This window comes from Neoarius graeffei, chromosome 19, assembly GCF_027579695.1.
Source record: "Neoarius graeffei isolate fNeoGra1 chromosome 19, fNeoGra1.pri, whole genome shotgun sequence".
Classification (NCBI taxonomy): Eukaryota; Metazoa; Chordata; class Actinopteri; order Siluriformes; family Ariidae; genus Neoarius; species Neoarius graeffei.
The window spans coordinates 44,201,391-44,222,072 of NC_083587.1; the positions used below are offsets into that span (position 1 = coordinate 44,201,391).

Sequence of the window (20,682 nt, forward strand, 5' to 3'; positions counted from 1 at the left end):
GTGTAGCAACACCAATCTTGATGGGATTCGTACTCATCGTTTCCCAAAAGACCGGACAATGAGAGAGAAATGGGAGCGCTTGGTCTACACAGGCTGTGCACTGAAACCGTGCAAAGCTCGCACAGCCTGCTGGCGCTTCCGCAGGTGACGTCACGAACCTGGCTCCAGACTCCCTTGGGATTTTTCCAGACGCATTTTGTTATTTATTTTTTCTGCTGTAGACAGATGGCCTTGTGCAAAATTACCCTTCTGGATGAGTGTGTAAAGGGACATTCTTTCATATAAAAAACAAAACAAAACATGAAATAGGTCCAGAATATGCCCTTTAAATTAAAGGGCATATTCTGGACCTATTTCGTGTTTTGTTTATTAAAGGCTTTAATATACAATAAATGTTCATGTTTGTGGTGATTTATATGGGTACTTGTTTCTTTAGAGTAAACATTGCAATTATATTATTTTGCTTTATATTTTTAGCTAGTTCTCACGTAAATAATTGTGCTTTTAGTTTTTATTAGCAAAAAGCTAGTATTAACCGTAAATCCCTCTAGTCAGCTCTCCACCTGCCTCAATACTAGAAACGATAAGTGACTTTTATTTTGAAACAAAACAAAATACTACTGCAACTTTCACCAGGAAGTAAACGAGTTAACTATTGTTTCTGGTGTATATTTTAACTTTACTTATATTTTAGTTAGATTTATTTAAACCGGAATATTTCATGTGGCCGATATGTTTAAGCTGAACCCACTAGCGGTGAGGAGGAAGTGATCCAGTGAGATTAATGGAGCCCGCATTTGATTATTTTGTTCATTAAAAGCCACTGGTTTTAGTTTGTCACGTGGCAACATGTTTTCATTCCAACTGAACATAAATTTTAGAGCGCTGCTTGGCGTCGCTTTTGTTATACGTTTATTTTTGGTGGGTTTTGGGATTTATCAAGACAAAACCATGGTGGTCAAATACACCGATATCGATTTTCATGTCTTTTTAGACGCATCCAGACTTGTAATGCAGGTGAGTTCTTCTGTAGAAGAAATGACAGCTGACATGTAGTGATGAAGTCAGGGGCGGGGTTCCCAAAAGCCTCTTAACACTAAGAGCATCTTAAAGCAGATACGCAGATTTTTAAATAAATTTCTGAGTGGATAGTATCTCTGTCCTTGACTCTTGTATGCTGCATAAATGGGAATTTAAAAAAAGTATATTTTTGAGAGAGGGTGGCACGGTGATGTAGTGGTTAGCACTGTCGCCTCACAGCAAGAAGGTCCTGGGTTCGAGCCTCGTGGCCGGCGAGGGCCTTTCTGTGTGGAGTTTGCATGTTCTCCCCGTGTCCGCGTGGGTTTCCTCCGGGTGCTCCGGTTTCCCCCACAGTCCAAAGACATGCAGGTTAGGTTAACTGGTGACTCTAAATTGACCGTAGGTGTGAATGTGAGTGTGAATGGTTGTCTGTGTCTATGTGTCAGCCCTGTGGTAACCTGGCGACTTGTCCAGGGTGTACCCCGCCTTTTGCCCGTAGTCAGCTGGGATAGGCTCCAGCTTGCCTGCGACCCTATAGGATAAAGCGGCTAGAGATAATGAGATGAGATATTTTTGAGAGTTAAAATCGACTGCAAAGTTGGCATTCGAGCTGCCCCGCTGAGCCAGCCAGCCCTGAGCATGTGACATCAAAGCAGGAACCGGTTTTAAGGTCGAGGCCTTTTACAGCTATAGACCAAAGTCATATAAATAAAAATTTATGGTGAAAGTAAGAAATACCGTTACCGACTTGCTCAACTAAGACTGATTTGCCTTAATTGATTGTGGGTTGAGTCTCATTAAAACAGGATAGGTGTTATAACTTATGCAACATACATGTACATGCATGCATTTTCACTGATAAAATGTAAAAGGCTAATTAAATAATCAGATGAACTGAGACAATCACATTCTGAAGCAAATTAAATAATCTTATACTGGTAACTTAAACACACAATACAAGTTACATGTATTAATCTAAATTCAGGTAAACAACATGTTTTGTATCTAAATAAGAGTCGGAGCTTACCTGTCTGTGTTCTTGCTTCTTGAAGGCCGATCTTGTGGCCGATTGTTTTGAAACAATCTGACTTTCGGTTGTTCGTTCAGTTCTCCGTTCATTTGCTCCTTCCATGTAAGGGCAAGATGGCAGCAGTATCCAGTGCAGAAATAAGACAGCTGCTCCACTCATTCTCCATTACTGAGTACTCTGCCATTACTGCTCAGCTCAGGCAATTACTAAAACCCAGGACGGAATGGGATGTCACCGGTTTTAGCAACAACCGCGGGGAGGTCACTGCCCGAGCGATAATATGTCACGTTTCGTCCCGGGTTTTACCAACAACCCTCAGCTCACTCCAGGAGAACTGGTGCAACTGAACTCACTTTGCTTTAAAAAATAAAATACTTTTTTTCTTTAATTGTTGGTACTGCACCCTCTTTCAATACGGGCTTATAGCCAACACTCCTCAACAGATCAGAGGTCTCGTACAAGTCTTCAGTAAAATGTGCAGAGCAGAGGAGAGACCACTTCGTAGCCGCCCAATGTGCCCATGAACTTCTCGCAAAACGCATCCAAATCTTTGCAGTTTGAACATTCTTGGACCATGAATGTAACGTAAAGCCACCTTCTGTCGTGTTGCTGCACCCACCAGCAAGACATCTACGTGGCATGGCGACAAATTAGCTCAAAATGGAGGATCGGAGTTGCAGTCAACTCTGTGTTTTAGTATAGCGGAAATGGCAATGAGACCAATAGACTTCGTGCGGTGATGTTACGGACGTCAAGGTCATTCACTCGGACCGCTACCTATATGAATCACTTTAATCATAAAAATTACTATATTAGATTTATTGTTAACAGTTAAAACTATTCCTGTGCCATTCTTGAGGTCTCAAGGCATTTATAAACGAAAGTGAGGCCATGGCTCTGCATATCTCCTTTAACTAGGAGAGCGAGAGAGTGTTCATTGTGATGCTCGCTCTACCATTTAACAATGATCTTTGTGCTATGATGCTTTTGGGAAACCCACCCCAGGCTAGTAAAGGACACATATCGTTTTATTTTCGGGTATTTTGCGTCGTTCCTTAGTAATGGTGTTACAGTTTGAAATTTTTGCGGTATGATAACCGAATCTAAAAATTTCACTGGTATAAACAAGCCATTGAAAACAAAGACAAACCATTCAGTACATACTGAAGCACAATGCATTCACTAAAGGGGGAAAAACAGACACCTTATTCTTTAATTATGAGCTATCTTAATTGCAAGAAAAGCTCTCATAATTATGAGATCATGATCTAAGACTATTCTGTAGCCTCAGCTGGAGGATCTTGAGCAGGTCTTTGTGACCCCACCAAACCAGTTAGGATGGATATAAAATGTATGACTTTATATCCATGAAGCATCCTGTAGTGATTTAACTTCTCCTGCAAGAAGACAGTGACGGAGTTTCTGCCTGAACAAGACTTGAGTTGCCTGTGCAGTGTTGATGTACAAAAATTACTGCAATCCACCATTAAGTAACGATATTTCCCAGTGTTTCATAGTACTAAGGAAATAAACGCAGATTAAATGTGATAGACCACAGAAGCCAAATGAGCCGTTTCAATGCTAAAAGCGTTCAGGGGGAAGCCTAATGGTTAGAGAAGCAGCTTTGGGACCGAAAAGTCACCAGTTTAATTCCCTGGACCAGCATGAATGGCTGAAGTGCCCTTGAGCAAAGCACCTAATCCCCAACTGCTCCCCAGGCTGCTCTAGGTATGTTGTATGTCGCTCTGGATAAGAGCACAAGAGCAACTAAGGTTTCTGTCTCCAGACTATTCTTCCATGTACACTCGCCACAGTATTTTTCACTCAGACTTAAGTATTCATTTCCCTATGTAATTTACTTGGTTACTTTTGAAATCAGTATTGACAACTACACACAACAGAGCTTCCTGGCACCCTGCCACTAATCCCTTACAAAATCCTTTGCCCTGTTACGTTTTTGGTGTGTCTGGCTAAGTTTTGCCTGAGCTGAAGTCCCGGCTCTAGTAGTAATGGTTCGCCACTGCATTATACTAATGTTAAAGAAATTAAATGCTTTGAAACAGTGTTTTGATTATAACTATCTTTCTTTCATAGGGTGAGTCTCCATACAACAGGTCCACCTACCGGTATACACCACTCCTGGCATGGATGTTATCACCGAGCAGCTATTTGACCTCTCACTTTGGGAAGCTGCTATTTGTGATTTGTGACGTACTCTCCGGTGTCCTTTTATACCACATATTGACTCTTCAAGGTTTATCCAGTGATGCAGCCTGTCGTTTCTCAGCTCTCTGGCTTCTGAATCCTTTACCAATTGGCGTATCGACGCGTGGGAATGCTGAAGCACTTTTGGCTGTTTTGGTCCTGTCCACTCTCTTGTGTTTACAACTGAAGAGACATTTAACAGCAGCATTTCTCTATGGTCTCTCTGTCCATATGAAAATCTATACAGTAATATATGCCCTTCCCATCGCCCTCTTCATATCAAATCACAAGGAATTGCAGAACCGTTACAGAGGTGTTTTTAGGGTTCTCCAAAGCCTTTTCAATAAGGATCTGGCTCTATTTGCTGTCGTTGCAGGAGCTGTGTTTCTTGGACTGACTTTGACCTTTTATTGCATGTAAGTTAAAATAATCTGAGTTTAACAAAGATCTAGCCAACTGGGAATTGAACTCATTTTTGCTCAGCAGCATTCTGTTAATTATACATCTACAGTGCCTTGCAAATGTATTCATACCCCTTGAACTTTTTCACATTTTTCCACCTTACAACCACGAACTTAAAAGTTTTTTATTGAGATTTTATGTGATAGACCAACACAGAGTAGCACATAATTGTGAAGTGAAACGAAAATGATAAATGGTCTTCAAAATTTTAAACAAATAAAAATCTGAAAAATGTGGTGTGCATTAGTATTCAGCCCCCTGTCCTCTGATACCTCTAAATACAATCCAGTGCAATCAATTGCCTTCAGAAGTCATCTAATCAGTTAATAGAGTCCTACTGTGTGTAATTTACTCTCAGCATAAACACACTTGTTCTGTGAAGGCCTCAGTGGTTTGTTAGAGAACACTGAAGAACAAACAGCATCATGAAGACCAAAGAACTCACCAGACAGGTCAGGGATAAAGTTCTGGAGAAGTTTAAAGCAGGGTTAGGTTATAAAAAAATATCCCAAGCTCTGAACATCTCAAGAAGCACTATTCAATCCATCATTCAAAAATGGAAAAAGTATGGCACAACTGCAAACCTACCAAGACATGGCCGTCCACCTAAACTGACAGAGCGAGCAAGGAGAGCACTGGTCAGAGAAGCAGCCAAGAGGCCCATGATCACTCTGGAGGAGCTGCAGAAATCCACAGCTCAGGTGGGAGAATCTGTGCACAGGACAACTATAAGTCGTACACTCCACAAATCTGGCCTTTTTGGAAGAGTGGCAAGAAGAAAGCCATTGTTGAAAGACAGGCATAAGAAGCCATGTAGAGGACACAGCAAACATGTGGAAGAAGGTGCTTTGGTCAGATGAGACCAAAGTTGAACTTTTTGGCCTAAATGTAAAGCGCTATGTGTGCCGGAAAACTAACACTGCTCATCACCCTGCACACACCATCCCCACTGTGAAACATGGTGGTGGCAGCATCATGCTATGGGGATGCTTTTCTTCAGCAGGGACAGGGAAGCTGGTCAGAGTTGATGGGAAGATGGATGGAGCTAAATACAGGGCAATCCTGGAAGAAAACCTGTTGGAGGCTGCAAAAGACTTGAGACTGGGAAGGAGATTCACCTTCCAGCAAGACAATGACCCTAAACATACAGCCAGAGCTACAATGGAATGGTTTAGATCAAAGAATATTCATGTGTTAGAATGGCCCAGTCAAAGTCCAGACCTAAATCCCATTGAGCATCTGTGGCAAGACTTGAAAATTGCTGTTCACAGACGCTCTCCATCCAATCTGGCTGAGCTTGAGCTATTTTGCAAAGAAGAATGGGCAAAAATTTCAGTGTCTAGATGTGCAAAGCTGGTAGAGACATACCACAAAAGACTTGCAGCTGTAATTGCAGCAAAAGATGGCTCTACAAAGTATTGACGCAGGGGGGCTGAATACTAATGCACATCACATTTTTCAGATTTTTATTTGTTTAAAATTTTGAAGACCATTTATCATTTTCGTTTCACTTCACAATTATGTGCTACTCTGTGTTGGTCTATCACATAAAATCTCAATAAAAAACTTTTAAGTTCGTGGTTGTAAGGTGGAAAAATGTGAAAAAGTTCAAGGGGTATGAATACTTTTGCAAGGCACTGTAATGCAGTTGTACTGATTGAACACCAGTGGTTCTAATCTGGCAAGCCATAAAATTAAAGAGCATGCTGAGACTGATAGCTCCAGATCACAATAACCAACACACATTTAAGTTATTCCACGAAATCGAGTCGTACATGAGCTGATAGTCAAGTTGGCTATAAACCATGTACGATGAGATTAAGTGGAATAACTATGTTATTCTATCCACATTCACTGGATTTTGAGAAATGGAGCATTTTTGTTTTTTTGCAAATTCAATTAAAAAAAACTTTATGCAAAACATCCAACAAAATAATTTCTGCTTAGAATATAAACAAACTGGTGAAATGACAGTAGCAATTTGTGAAAAGTACGATAATAATTATTGAAAAATAAGAGCTTTCTTACTATCAAATACATTCATTACATATTTTGTTGGGTTTTTTTGTTTTGTTTTTTTTGTATTTTTGTGGTTTTGGTTTCGAGTCGAGTTTTTATTTCGTCCTCGGTTGGTTCAGCAACACGGTCCGTCATTTTGTTTTTCTCTCACGGTATATGAGCCGATATCCTAGTAGTAGAGTAGCCTATCAAAACACACGATTGCTCATATCCAGTGAATGTGGATAGAATAATATGAATTATATGGTTATTAGGCATGTAATGATATATATCGTGTGATAAATCGCGATACAAATTTGATCATTCAAATCGATGAAATAAAAAAATGAATTATGACTTATTATCAGGCTACATAATCCCTTAGATTTTTCCTAACTGTGATTGGGTTGTTTCGACAGCAGAAGGTGTAAAGTACTGGGAATGCATGTAACTTCACCCTAGGCAGAAGTAGTACAGCTCTAAGACCATGAACGTGCACATAAAACAGATCTAAAATGGGGAAAAAGCTGTTGTGTGATTGACTATACGAATAGATTTAACAACCCGTGAAAGCTGAAGAAAAGGAGGTAATTGTTTTCTGTTTAAGCTGACTACAGCCTTCACAAATGTTCATAAAATTTTAGTAAGAAAAGGCCTATTTGTCATCAATATTTTCCTTTTTTAATAAAAGGAATATTTTAGTTAACAGGCTATTATATTTTACTTTAACCTTTTCACAAATGTGGGTAAATAATCATTGTTGGTTATTAAGAAGATGAAACAAAGTTGTTTTTTTTTTTAACAAAAGGAATATTTAAGTTGATAAGGAATAGGAAAATAAATGTTGCAATTTTGGCGGCACGGTGATGTAGTGGTTAGCGCTGTTGCCTCACAGCAAGAAGGTCCGGGTTCGAGCCCCGTGGCCGGCAAGGGCCTTTCTGTGCGGAGTTTGCATGTTCTCCCCGTGTCCGCGTGGGTTTCCGCCGGGTGCTCCGGTTTCCCCCACAGTCCAAAGACATGCAGGTTAGGTTAACTGGTGACTCTAAATTGACCGTAGGTGTGAATGTGAGTGTGAATGGTTGTCTGTGTCTATGTGTCAGCCCTGTGATGATCTGGCGACTTGTCCAGGGTGTACCCCGCCTTTCGCCCGTAGTCAGCTGGGATAGACTCCAGCTTGCCTGCGACCCTGTAGAACAGGATAAAGCGGCTAGAGATAATGAGATGAGATGAGATGTTGCAATTTTTTTGGTAATAAAAAATTTTTTTTTTCCAAAAATGTCACGGGAAAATTGAATCATTAACTCAGTATTGTAAATCGAATTGAATCGTGAATTGAGTGAATATTTACAAGCCTAATAGTTACACAACCATGCTATAACAGTTAAAAAGAGGAGCTCTTCAGTAGCTTTCATACAGCACCAGCCATGAGAACGAGGCCACAGAATTCGGGCATTTTAGCCGACTTTGAAGCACGATTTCCAGTTAAAATGACACTTCAGGTGCTACGGAGCTCATTATGTTTGAATTGATGATTTTCCCCATTTCAGATCCATTAATACACTGCCTGGCCAAAAAGTTGCACACTTTAATATTTCTTTAGACTGACTTCAGCTTTGATTACAGCACACATTTGCCTTGGCATTGTTTCAACAACCTTATGCAACATCACAACAGTCATTCCCATCCAGAGTTGCGTTAATTTTTCACCAAGATCTGATACTGATGGTGGGAGAGTTGAACTACTCCATAAAGTCTTCTCCAGCACATCCCAAAGACTTTCAGTGGGGTTAAGATCAGGACTCTGTGGTGGCTGATTCAGGTGTGAAAATTTTTCCATAAGTGAGCTCTGATAATGGTCAGTCAGAAGTTTTTTGTTGTTGTTGTTGTTTTTTTCTTTTTTCCCCCCAACCACATTTTTTCTATGAAGTTGACGGTTCACCACTATTCTTCCAGGTTTTAATAATGCATTGGGTCATTCTTAATCATATTCTAGTATTTTCAGCAATCTCCTTAATTTTCTTCTTTGCTTGACGCAGGCCAATAATTTGACCCTTCTGAAACACAGTAACATCTTTCCATGACCACAGGATATGGCTTCTGACATGATTCTTAAAGAAATGAGAAGCTTTCATCAGTTAGGGATTTTTTAAAAAATTGTCAGCTGAAACATATTAATCTCTGCAGTCCAGGCTTGTAGTACTCGAATCGAGTCCGACTCGTGCCCTAATTTTAAGGACTCGTGACTTGACTTGGACTTGTGCACTGATGACTCGGACTTGTGTATTAACTGCATTTGGACTTGTAAATTGGAGACGAGGACTCAGATTTTTTTTTGTAACATGCCATAATAATTTGGCATAAGATATTTATATCTACATTAATTTTTGTACTAATTTCATGCAAGAGTGTCACACCTGTGCGCCTTGTTGCATGCATCAGATAGACTCTTGGGTGTGTGCCGGACAGCATGCCATAAACGGTTTCACATAAAGGCAGCAACAGCCACTGTCAAATGGTGCGGTTGGAGTCTTGTTCTCGGACTCGACTTGGATCAATAGTGGACTCGACTCGAAATTTTCTTTAATGGCTTGGAGTTGACTCGGATTTGAACACTGGGGACTCAAGACTGGACTCGAGGTTTAGTGACTCAACTACAACACGGCTGCAGTAATTATCCAACTAAAGGCTCTTTTTTTTTTTTTTTAGATATTTTTTTGGGCTTTTTGCACCTTTATTGGATAGGACAGTGTAGAGACAGGAAATGAGCGGGAGAGAGAGAGACGGGAAGGGATCGGGAAATGACCTCGGGCCGGAATCGAACCCAGGTCGCCCGCATTCATGGTATGGCGCCTTAACCACCTGAGCCACGACGCCCCCAACTAAAGGCTCTTTAAAGGTCCCATGGCATGGTGGTTTGTTGATGCTTTAAACGGGCTCGTGGAGGTTTCCGGATGTTATATCCACAGCCTTTCTCGAAATAAACCCTCGGCACGTAGATATAGCCTCCTGGGAGAAAGCCCCATTTCAGCGCTTTTCCCAGTGCGTCGTTTTGCTAATGAGAAGCAGGAGGCGGGGAAGGGTAGAGGGTGGGGGCGGGTTTTATCATTAATATTCATGACATGTAAACATGTTACCTCTGATTGGCTAACAGCACTGTGACGCTACCTCCAGTGGGTCAGAACAAGCGGATGTGGGTGTCTTACTATGGCGAGAGAGAAGGAACAAACCGCGAAGGGAAAAATACCGCGCGCTGACGTCATTAAGGTGCAACGTGAGGAAATAAAATAAATTCAACAAATGTTTGGGTTTTTACTGAACAAACAAACAAATAAAATGAACGAGTGACTTAAAAAAAAGAATGTGGGTGTCTTTGTAAAAACTGTTTTGATTGGCTATTATAACAGAGCATGCTGCATGCTTTTTGGTTTTGTAGCGCAGAGTACCTGGCTAACTGCAGGAAGCGGTTAGCTGCACAGCTAATGTAGCCATTGCAAGGCTAACGCACCGATTTTAAAACACGGCAAAACGACTTAACAGTTATACACTTACTTGTTCGGTGTTTGTGGCTGATGCGGCAGGGATGCTTGGTACGGACCCAGGCTTCAGTGACAGTTGATGTGCAAAACCTGCCCTGTACTGTCCCAAGTTGTGGAAACATTCATCAGGAAAATGCTTCCGACAAACATACACTGTCTTAGGTAGACTCGACGGCGTATTATTGAAGTAAATAAAATTAAGCCACTGCGTCTTCAGGGGCTCTCCCGTCGGCAGTAAAAACAGACTCCTTTCTGTGTTGTCACATCCATGTACAGCGCAAATTCCATGTTTGGTGGCAACTTTTGAGCTGGGCGGGCAATCCATACAGTGGGTGGGAATCCAGAGGGGGGGCGTGGGGATCATCTCCCTTGCTGATGTCGGCAAGGGAAGAGCTTCTCAACGCGCCGTTTTGACGCGCCATTCTCAAATATTGAGCATAGTTTGGTTTACACATTATGAAATTTCTAGCCACTGGGGTGACTTAAGAAGGTCAGAGGAACTCATTTTAACGTTAAAAACCTCAGAAAGTGAACATTTCATGCCATGGGACCTTTAAGTATTTGCTTATGTAAAAAATGGCCCCTTTTTTTTTTGGGGCCAGGCAGTATATTTGGCACCAATTAGTTGCTAAATATTTACTCTCTAATGATCAGATTTACAGTATATGCCTCTCGCATGGCTGTCCTTAGATGTTTATAATGAGCATTTACACCCCTATTCGTTACAAAACTTTTTTTGTACAAAAACCTGATTCAAATAATGTAGATCACTTGTTCTTTGTACAAAAAACAAAAAACCCTGAGCATTAAAATTCTGTAAATTCTCTTTAAATTTTTCAGGTATGGCTGGGATTTCCTCCAAGAAACCTACCTCTATCACTTAACAAGACGGGACATTCGTCATAATTTCTCCCCATACTTCTACATGTTTTACTTAACAGTGGAGAGTGACTGGAGCTTTGTTCTGGGTCTGGTGACGTTTCTTCCCCAGGCTATACTCTTGCTCCTTACCTCTCGAGCCTTCTATACTGACCTGCCTCTCTGCTGCTTCCTCAACACAGCCCTGTTCGTCAGCTTCAACAAAGTCTGCACCTCGCAGGTAACACATGATCTATAATTCACATTGGCTTTGCACAGGATAGTGTTTTATTCCCCTTGTGCTCTTATTCTTAAAGCTGTACTGCCTTTCAGATTTTTCAAGTGTAGGTCATAAAAAGAATTTTCCCCAACACCCAATTATTTTTGTTGAGTGGATCGAAAGCTACTGAATTCAAATCACAGACTTCCAATTTTATTAGTTTTTTTTTTTTTTAAATAGAACAATTAATCAATTTAGGGCAACATGGCCTGAAATTCTCCACTATTTTTTTCCTGCTTCACCATGACGCAAAACGAGACACTACGTAATGCATCACGTGGTGGGCTTTAAGTTTACAGATACACTTAAAGTTTAAAGATATATAGTCATACCCACTCTACTGCTGATCATATTCCATACGTCTTCCTTTTTGGCTGTATCTTTGTACAGCTTGTGTTTTTTGTCATAAAGCATGGGATTCTTCAACACTTCTATCTTCAGCTTCTTCTCCATGATGCAACAAGGATGTAGAAAGATGCCCTGGGAAAAATAGCACGCGTTCATACAACGTCGCATGTAAACAATTACCTGATTGGTCAGATTTTTTTATCGGATCGGGTCCAGGTCTGGAAAAATCACTCCAGAAGCAATCTCACTGATACGGATAAACTCAGACCTGGGCTATAGGTATCGTTATCGGTCTGATGTGACCACCAACCACAAACTGCAGCAGACAGATTTATTTATAGTTGTGGTTATAGTTATTGGTATTGTGGGACCGAGCCTTAGCATTTACGAAAGAAGTCATCAGTGCTTTGTACCGTAACAGTCAGAGTTAAAGCTGTAACTAAGAGGGTTTTTTTTTAAACTTGGGAAAGTCTTCAGGACAGAGGAGTTTGCTCTTTGTGGTTTCTTGGTAGCATGCTGTATTTTTATGCCTATGCCTTATGTTTTTTTTTTTGTTGTTTTTTTTTTTTAGGTTGTGCATCAGTTCATCCATCCAAGATTCTCTTTATTATGATATCTCAAGAACAAGTGTTCGAATGTTTAAATGATTTATATGGAATTATTGTAACCAACAGCAGAACTGATTAGAACTACCTTTTTGTTTAAAGTATATTTTAAGGGTATTTGAGGCATACAAATTAATAACAGGAAGGAGGAGACCTGGTGGTGATGGAGGCATCCCCGTCCAAGTCATTGAGTTCAACTTATTTTCTTTTTAACGACAGCAGAAAGTGAAGGAACTACTCTTTATTACTGCAAACACACACAGATATGTGTATTTATTCTATCCACATTCACTGGATATGAGTAATCATGCGTGCTGAGTGGCTACTCTGCTACTAGGATATCAGCTCATATACCGTAAGTAGAGAAAAACAAAATGGCAGAGCGTGTTGCTGAACCAGCCAAGGTTGAAATAAAAACTCTACTCGAAAACAAAACCCCAAAAAATAAAAAATAAAAAGCGCAACAAAATATGAGAGAAAAGTATTTGACGGTAATAACGTATCTTTTTTTTTTTCAAGAATTATTATTATAGCATTTTTCACAAATTGCTACTGTCATTTTGCCGGCTTGTTTACATTCTAAACAGAAATTATTTTGTCAGATGTTTTGTATAAGGTTTTTATTTATCAAATTTACAAAAAAAAAACTAAAAATGCTCTGTTTTTCAAAATACAGTGAATGTGGATAGAATAAAGCAGTTATTCCACTCAGTCTTGTTGTACATGGCTTATAGCCAACTCAGCTATCAGCTCATGTACGACTCGATTTCGTGGAATAACTGTTAAACAAACATCACAGTCTGTTGGTTTGTAGTAAGCAATATAGCTACCACACTGAGTCAACTAATATGCATCAATCAAAACGTGTTTCCTAAACTTTTTGCTTCAATGATACTTGTGTTGTCTGATGTAAACCACAAAAGAGACTCGGTGCATATAATTTATGGTATATTTTTATTTATTCATTCATCTTCAGTAAGAGTTTTAATCTGGTCAGTGTTGTGGTGGATCTGGAACCTTTTAACACTTAAATGGGCCTGGTAACACTGTATCCAAAATATAATTCAGATTAATCTAAATATTAAATGTTTGAAGGAATTAAAATTTGAATCTGAATTATAAAACTACTGGCAACATGATTTTAATGCCAAAAATTCTGTGATACTAAATACAACCCCGATTCCAAAAAAGTTGGGACAAAGTACAAATTGTAAATAAAAACGGAATGCAATAATTTACAAATCTCAAAACTGATATTGTATTCACAATAGAACATAGACAACATATCAAATGTCGAAAGTGAGACATTTTGAAATTTCATGCCAAATATTGGCTCATTTGAAATTTCATGACAGCAACACATCTCAAAAAAGTTGGGACAGGGGCAATAAGAGGCTGGAAAAGTTAAAGGTACAAAAAAGGAACAGCTGGAGGACCAAATTGCAACTCATTAGGTCAATTGGCAATAGGTCATTAACATGACTGGGTATAAAAAGAGCATCTTGGAGTGGCAGCGGCTCTCAGAAGTAAAGATGGGAAGAGGATCACCAATCCCCCTAATTCTGCGCCGACAAATAGTGGAGCAATATCAGAAAGGAGTTCGACAGTGTAAAATTGCAAAGAGTTTGAACATATCATCGACAGTGCATAATATCATCAAAAGATTCAGAGAATCTGGAAGAATCTCTGTGTGTAAGGGTCAAGGCCGGAAAACCATACTGGGTGCCCGTGATCTTCGGGCCCTTAGACGGCACTGCATCACATACAGGCATGCTTCTGTATTGGAAATCACAAAATGGGCTCAGGAATATTTCCAGAGAACATTATCTGTGAACACAATTCACCGTGCCATCCGCCATTGCCAGCTAAAACTCTATAGTTCAAAGAAGAAGCCGTATCTAAACATGATCCAGAATCGCAGACGTCTTCTCTGGGCCAAGGCTCATTTAAAATGGACTGTGGCAAAGTGGAAAACTGTTCTGTGGTCAGACGAATCAAAATTTGAAGTTCGTTATGGAAATCAGGGACGCCGTGTCATTCGGACTAAAGAGGAGAAGGACGACCCAAGTTGTTATCAGCGCTCAGTTCAGAAGCCTGCATCTCTGATGGTGTGGCATGGGCAGCTTACACATCTGGAAAGACACCATCAATGCTGAATGGTATATCCAGGTTCTAGAGCAACATATGCTCCCATCCAGACGACGTCTCTTTCAGGGAAGACCTTGCATTTTCCAACATGACAATGCCAAACCACATACTGCATCAATTACAGCATCATGGCTGCGTAGAAGAAGGGTCCGGGTACTGAACTGGCCAGCCTGCAGTCCAGATCTTTCACCCATAGAAAGCATTTGGCGCATCATAAAACGGAAGATACGGCAAAAAAGACCTAAGACAGTTGAGCAACTAGAATCCTACATTAGACAAGAATGGGTTAACGTTCCTATCCCTAAACTTGAGCAACTTGTCTCCTCAGTCCCCAGACGTTTACAGACTGTTGTAAAGAGAAAAGGGGATGTCTCACAGTCGTAAACATGGCCTTGTCCCAACTTTTTTGAGATGATGTTGTTGTCATGAAATTTAAAATCACCTAATTTTTCTCTTTAAATGATACATTTTCTCAGTTTAAACATTTGATATGTCATCTATGTTCTATTCTGAATAAAATATGGAATTTTGAAACTTCCACATCATTGCATTCCGTTTTTATTTACAATTTGTACTTTGTCTCAACTTTTTTGGAATCGGGGTTGTATAGTATGCCATTAAAGAAGCATTAGCCAATGATACACTGCCCGGCCAAAAAAAAAAAATTGCCATTTAAATAAGCAAATACATAAGAGCCTTTGACTGGATAATTACTGCAGTGATTAATGTGTTTCAGTTCATAACAATTATTTTAACCCTAACTGATGCAGTGAGTAGCTTCTCATTTCTTGAACAAACATGTCGGAAGATGTGTCTCATCCTCATGCAAAAGATGTTACTGTGTTTCAGAAAGGTCAAAGTTTTGGCCTGCATCAAGCAAAGAAAACAACTAAGGAGATTGTTGAAATTAGTGGAATCGGGTTAAGAACTGCCTAATGTGGGGGCGTCATGGCTCAGGTGGATAAGGCGCCATACCATAAATCCGAGGACCCGGGTTCGATTCTGACCCGAGGTCATTTCCCGATCCCTCCCCGTCTCTCTCCCGCTAATTTCCTGTCTCTACACTATCCTATCCAATAAAGGTGAAAAAAGCCCAAAAAAAAAAAAAAGAACTGCCTAATGCATCATTAAAACCTGGAAGGATTGGTGAACCGTCAACTTGGTTGGAAAAAGATCCTGACTGGCCATGATCAGAGATCACTTAAATGCTTGCTGAAGTCGAATTGTAAAAACAAAATCGACAGTAGAACTTACAGCTGTGTGTAATAGTGAAATTAAGAACATTTCCATATTCACAATGTGATTTGAACTTACAGGATTGGGACTAGATAGCTGTGTGGTCATAAGAAAACCACTTGTTAGTGACACTAATCAGGAGAAAAGGCTTCAATTTGCTAGGGAGCAGAAAGATTGGACTCTGGAGCAATGGAAAAATGTTATGTAATTTGATGAGTTCAGATTTACTCTATTCCTGAATGATGGGTGTGTCAGGATAATAAGGGAAGTGCATGAAGCGATGCATCCATCATGCATAGTGGCCACTGTACAAGCCTCTGGAGGCAATATTATGATCTGGGGTTGCTTCAGTTGGTCAGGTTTACACTCAGTAACATTATGGGGCAATAAAATGAAGTCCGCTGACGACCTGACCAAGTTATCACATCAATAGATTTTTTTTTTTATACCCCCGTGCCGAAGGGGGGGGGTAACAGCAACAGCAAATCATAGCCACTTGTTACCAAACTTCAGCTTGGGGTTCTATACCGTGTATACCGTTTTCAGGTCTGTCCCATATCGACTTCCTGTTTACCAACTGAATGTATTTACGAAACATATAGAGTAGGTTTACAAAATTTTCATAGCAGTTTTCTCAGCAATTACAAATCATAGCTGCTTGATATTTAGTACTGAGCTTCAGCTTGGGGTTCTATACCGTGTATACCGTTTTCAGGTCTGTTGCACATCGACTTCCTGTTTATTGACTGAATGTATTTACGAAACATACAGCGTGGATTTACAAAATTTTCGTAACATTTTTCTCAGCAACTACAAATCACAACTGCTTGATTCATAATAAGTGTCCTATTCCTTCGATTGCTTTTCTGATATAAGCAAGAGCGGGGGTATACATAAGTGAACAGTAGCTCTCAGCTGATCTTGTTGTTCTTTGATGGCCCGGGCATAAAGTTAGGGCTCAGATTGTGAGAGTGCTTCAGGAAGCATGAGGAATAATTTTCACACATGAATTGGCCACCACAGAGTCCCGACCTTAACCCCACTGAGAATCTTTGGGATGTGCTGGAGAAGATTTGATGCGGTGGTTCGACTCTCCCATCCTCAACACAAGATCTTGGTGAAAAACGAATACAACTTTGGACTGAAATAAAGGATGTGATGTTGCATAAGTTTATCAAAACAATGCCACAGCGACTGCATGCTGTAATCAAAGCTAAAGGCAGTCCAACCAAATATTAGTGACATTTTTTTGGGGGCTGGGCAGTATATATTCAAGATCTATCTATACCTAACTACGAATTAAAAGCCACAAAATACATTTTCATTGTAAACTTATTCAAGAGAAAACATCAGTGCATCCAATAATTTATGATTTCCTTCTGTCCCTATATAACATTTATCTCTTGTTATCCCAGTTAAGTTTACAGAAGGCTTTCTCTACACTGTTTTGTTTTGCAGTATTTTCTGTGGTACTTGTGTTTACTGCCTCTGGTCCTGCCACACCTGAGACTCACAATAAAGCAAGGGATTGAGCTACTGCTGTTGTGGTTCACTGGGCAGGTATGAAATATGTTTATGCTTTACATTAAAAAATGATGGAAAATGACATGCAGGTATTTTTATCAGTTGTGATTATCAGTTGTAATTTTATCAGTTGTGATTCATGGTAGAATTGGTAGAGTTCAATTAAATTTGTTTGTTTTTTTTTCTTGGCATGGACTCAACTTATTAGCACCGTCCATATATTTTCAATAGGGTTGAAGTCAGGACTTGTTTTAAGCTTAATGTTAGCCTGTTTTATCCTCCACAACCAGCTCTGATGCGTGTTTGGGTTCGTTGTCTTGTTGTAACTCTCAAGTCCCAAGTTGTGTTCAAGTTTCTGATGGTTTATGCTGAAGAATTGAGGTAGTCCTCCTTCTTCATTATTCCATCCACTTTGTGCAATGAACCAGTTCCACTGGCAGCAAAACAGCCCCAGAGCATGATGATCCTACCACCACCACCAGCTGGTACAGTGTCCCTCTGGACATGGTGGACATTGTGGCCAAACAACTCAATCTTTGTCTCATCTGACCATACATGTTTCCTTCAGAAGGCCTTTTCTTTGTCCATGTGGTCAGCTTCAAACTTTAGTTAAGCTTGAAGGTGTCGATTTTGGAGCAGGGGGTTATTTCTTGGATAGCAGCCTCTTAGTCCATGGTGATCTGAACTGTAGACAGTGATCCATCAGCTTCCAGTTCATGGCAGGGCTGTGCCATGGTGGTTCCCAGGTTGTTCCTGACCATCCAAACCAATTTTCCTTCAGCTGAGGGTGACAGTTTGGGTTTTCTTGAAGCAAAGTGGCTTGGCAAAGTGACTACACCTCACAATAACTTGGATACAATTGTTTGAACTGATCTTGTAATTTGCAGTTGTTTAGAAATGGCTCCAAGAGACATTCCGGAGTTGTGTATATCTGCAATCCTCTTTCTCAGATCTGCACTGAGCTCCTTGGACTTTCCCATTGTATTGTGTGTTGGTCAATCCAGTGAGTGCTGTAAACAAACCCTTTTTATGGAGGCACAGAGAAGCTACCAGCTGTAGTCAATTACGATCACTAACAGGAAGTTAAGAGACCTCGGCCTTGGCAAGATAAGAGACATTTTGGAAGTTTCAGCACCTCTGAATTAATAATCTAAATGAGCGTATGTTAATTTTTGACCCTGTATGTATAATTTTGACCCTGTGTTGATTTCAGAAAACCCAAAGGAAATTAAAACTTGTGCACCAAATTCTAGTGTTTTTTAAATTAAAGATGTATGCTGTACATTCTGCCACAGAAAAAGAACAGTTCAAAGAAATTACTGAAAGCCCAAATATTGCCATGACATTCATATCCAAGATGACATTCATGTCACTGTATGTAAACTTCTGACCACAACTATATATGCAGTTTGACACCATTACTTCATGCAGATCTCAGTTTTCCTGCTAATATGTAGACTCTTTAGATCATCTCACAATTTTAGCAGGATCCATGGCATGGTACTAGGATTAAAACCAATAAAAAGTTTGATTCAGTTCCCAAATTTTTATTGCAGGAAGTGTGCATTTGAGTATGCTTATTATTATTATTAATAATAATAATAATAATAATAATGCTTTTAAATATCCTGATATTTGAAAAATGAGAAGTTAAGGTCACTCTGCAACGTTAATGGAATATCTTTAAACTTGAGGCCCTGTCCTCCTAAAACCGTTTACTCAGTTTATTATTATTATTATTATGAAAGTCATGATAGTGCTCATCATCATCAAAAGCAAACCCTTCTCAGAGCATGGCTGCTTGCATAACCGTGCTAAACCTCTCCCTATCCATTGCCATTCTTCCAGCTTGATCTATAGGTCCTAGGGCATCTGCGACAGTCTTTTCCCATTTCAGTGTTGGTCTTCCTCTCCGTCTCTTTCCTGGGATATGTGCTTCTAGAACAGTCTTCTCTATGTTATCATGGTGTTTGATGTGGCCGAAGTATGTTAGCTTCTCATCTCATCTCATTATCTCTAGCCGCTTTATCCTGTTCTACAGGGTCGCAGGCAACCTGGAGCCTATCCCAGCTGACTACGGGCGAGAGGCGGGGTACACCCTGGACAAGTCGCCAGGTCATCACAGGGCCGACACACAGACACAGACAACCATTCACACACACATTCACACCTACGGTCAATTTAGAGTCATCAGTTAACCTAACCTGCATGTCTTTGGACTGTGGGGGAAACCGGAGCACCCGGAGGAAACCCACGCGGACACGGGGAGAACATGCAAACTCCACACAGAAAGGCCCTCGCCGGCCACGGGGCTCGAACCCGGACCTTCTTGCTGTGAGGCGACAGCACTAACCACTACACCACCGTGCCAGCCATGTTAGCTTCTGTTTCTTTATATAATGCAGTAGCCAGTCATCTTTAATTTTAGCTCCTCCGTAACGCTAATCATTTGTTGTTCTTTGTAGCTAGGAGACATGAAGTATCTTCCGATAGCAGTTGTTCTCGAATGTTCCCTATAGTGCTGCTCAATAAGAATGATGTGTAGACTTGGAATAAGTCAGTTGTGTTTGTTTTCAAGTGTCAAGTTTAGCATAAACTAAAATGTGCTGAGTCTTACATTTTCTATGTTACCTCCATAGGGCTTGTGGTTGGCACCGGCTTACTACTTGGAATTTGAAGGACGCAACACGTTTGTGTTTATATGGTTTGCTGGCCTGCTGTTCCTCATCATCAACTCGGTGGTAATGGTCCAGATCATCAACAATTACATACCAAAAGCAGTTGTTCAACAAAAAAAGAAAATGAAATAAAGGCTGGAATGAGGATTAGGGAACAAATAATTGAATGTGTTTTCACTGTGTATGTTCATTTAAATGTTAGCTTATTTTCTTACATCTGTTTCTATTGTCTGGCAAAATGGCCTTAAACAGAATAGCAAAGGCAGGTCCTTTTAGTAGGCAGGTTTACAGTTTCTTGTTGATCTGTGTTATAATCTAGTAGCACATAAGTAGCCTATGTGAAAAGGCCAAGTTTCCATTTGTTCCAGTTCCATTTTTAACGTTGACTTGTTTGTATTTCTTTACTGGTATGGAGCATAGAAATAACAGGTGAAAAAAGGGTGTTTTTTCTTTCTTTTTTGTAAAATAAGAAGAGCACGCTGTGTAATTTTTCAGGAAACACATACTGTTTGGACTATTCAGTGGGGAATAAAAATCTATCCAGACATGGCTCCATAAAATACTGTCCTTCATTTTTGCAGTTTTCTGGGAAAACAAGAAGTATTGACTCTGTTGGTGGTAAAGAAGGCTCCTGATTGGTTTGTGCTCATACAGTAAATAGAATTTAACTTTAAAAAAAAAAAGATGGACACGCTCTGTGCGTCCATGAGTTTTATGGTAGTAGTGCTGATGTTTGGACGGGAGCTGCGGATCT

At 40.1% G+C, this 20,682-nt stretch overlaps 1 protein-coding gene across 3 annotated transcripts; it reads left to right on the top strand.

The window, feature by feature from the left end:
• Window positions 1-632: 632 nt before the first annotated feature.
• Window positions 633-20,476, top strand: pigm (phosphatidylinositol glycan anchor biosynthesis, class M). 3 transcript variants are annotated; one of them, XM_060900124.1, is made up of 5 exons: window positions 633-1,017; window positions 4,145-4,671; window positions 11,092-11,350; window positions 17,185-17,286; window positions 19,890-20,476. In XM_060900124.1, the coding sequence occupies exons 1-5, from the start codon at window positions 850-852 to the stop codon at window positions 20,058-20,060; spliced, it is 1,227 nt and encodes a 408-aa protein (XP_060756107.1). In that variant the 5' UTR covers window positions 633-849; the 3' UTR covers window positions 20,061-20,476. The 3 variants fall into 3 exon arrangements, with proteins under 3 accessions (XP_060756107.1, XP_060756109.1, XP_060756108.1); XM_060900125.1 differs by lacking the exon at window positions 633-1,017 and adding an exon at window positions 3,678-3,778; XM_060900126.1 differs by lacking the exons at window positions 17,185-17,286; window positions 19,890-20,476 and adding an exon at window positions 12,309-12,836.
• The last annotated feature ends 206 nt before the right edge of the window (window positions 20,477-20,682 follow it).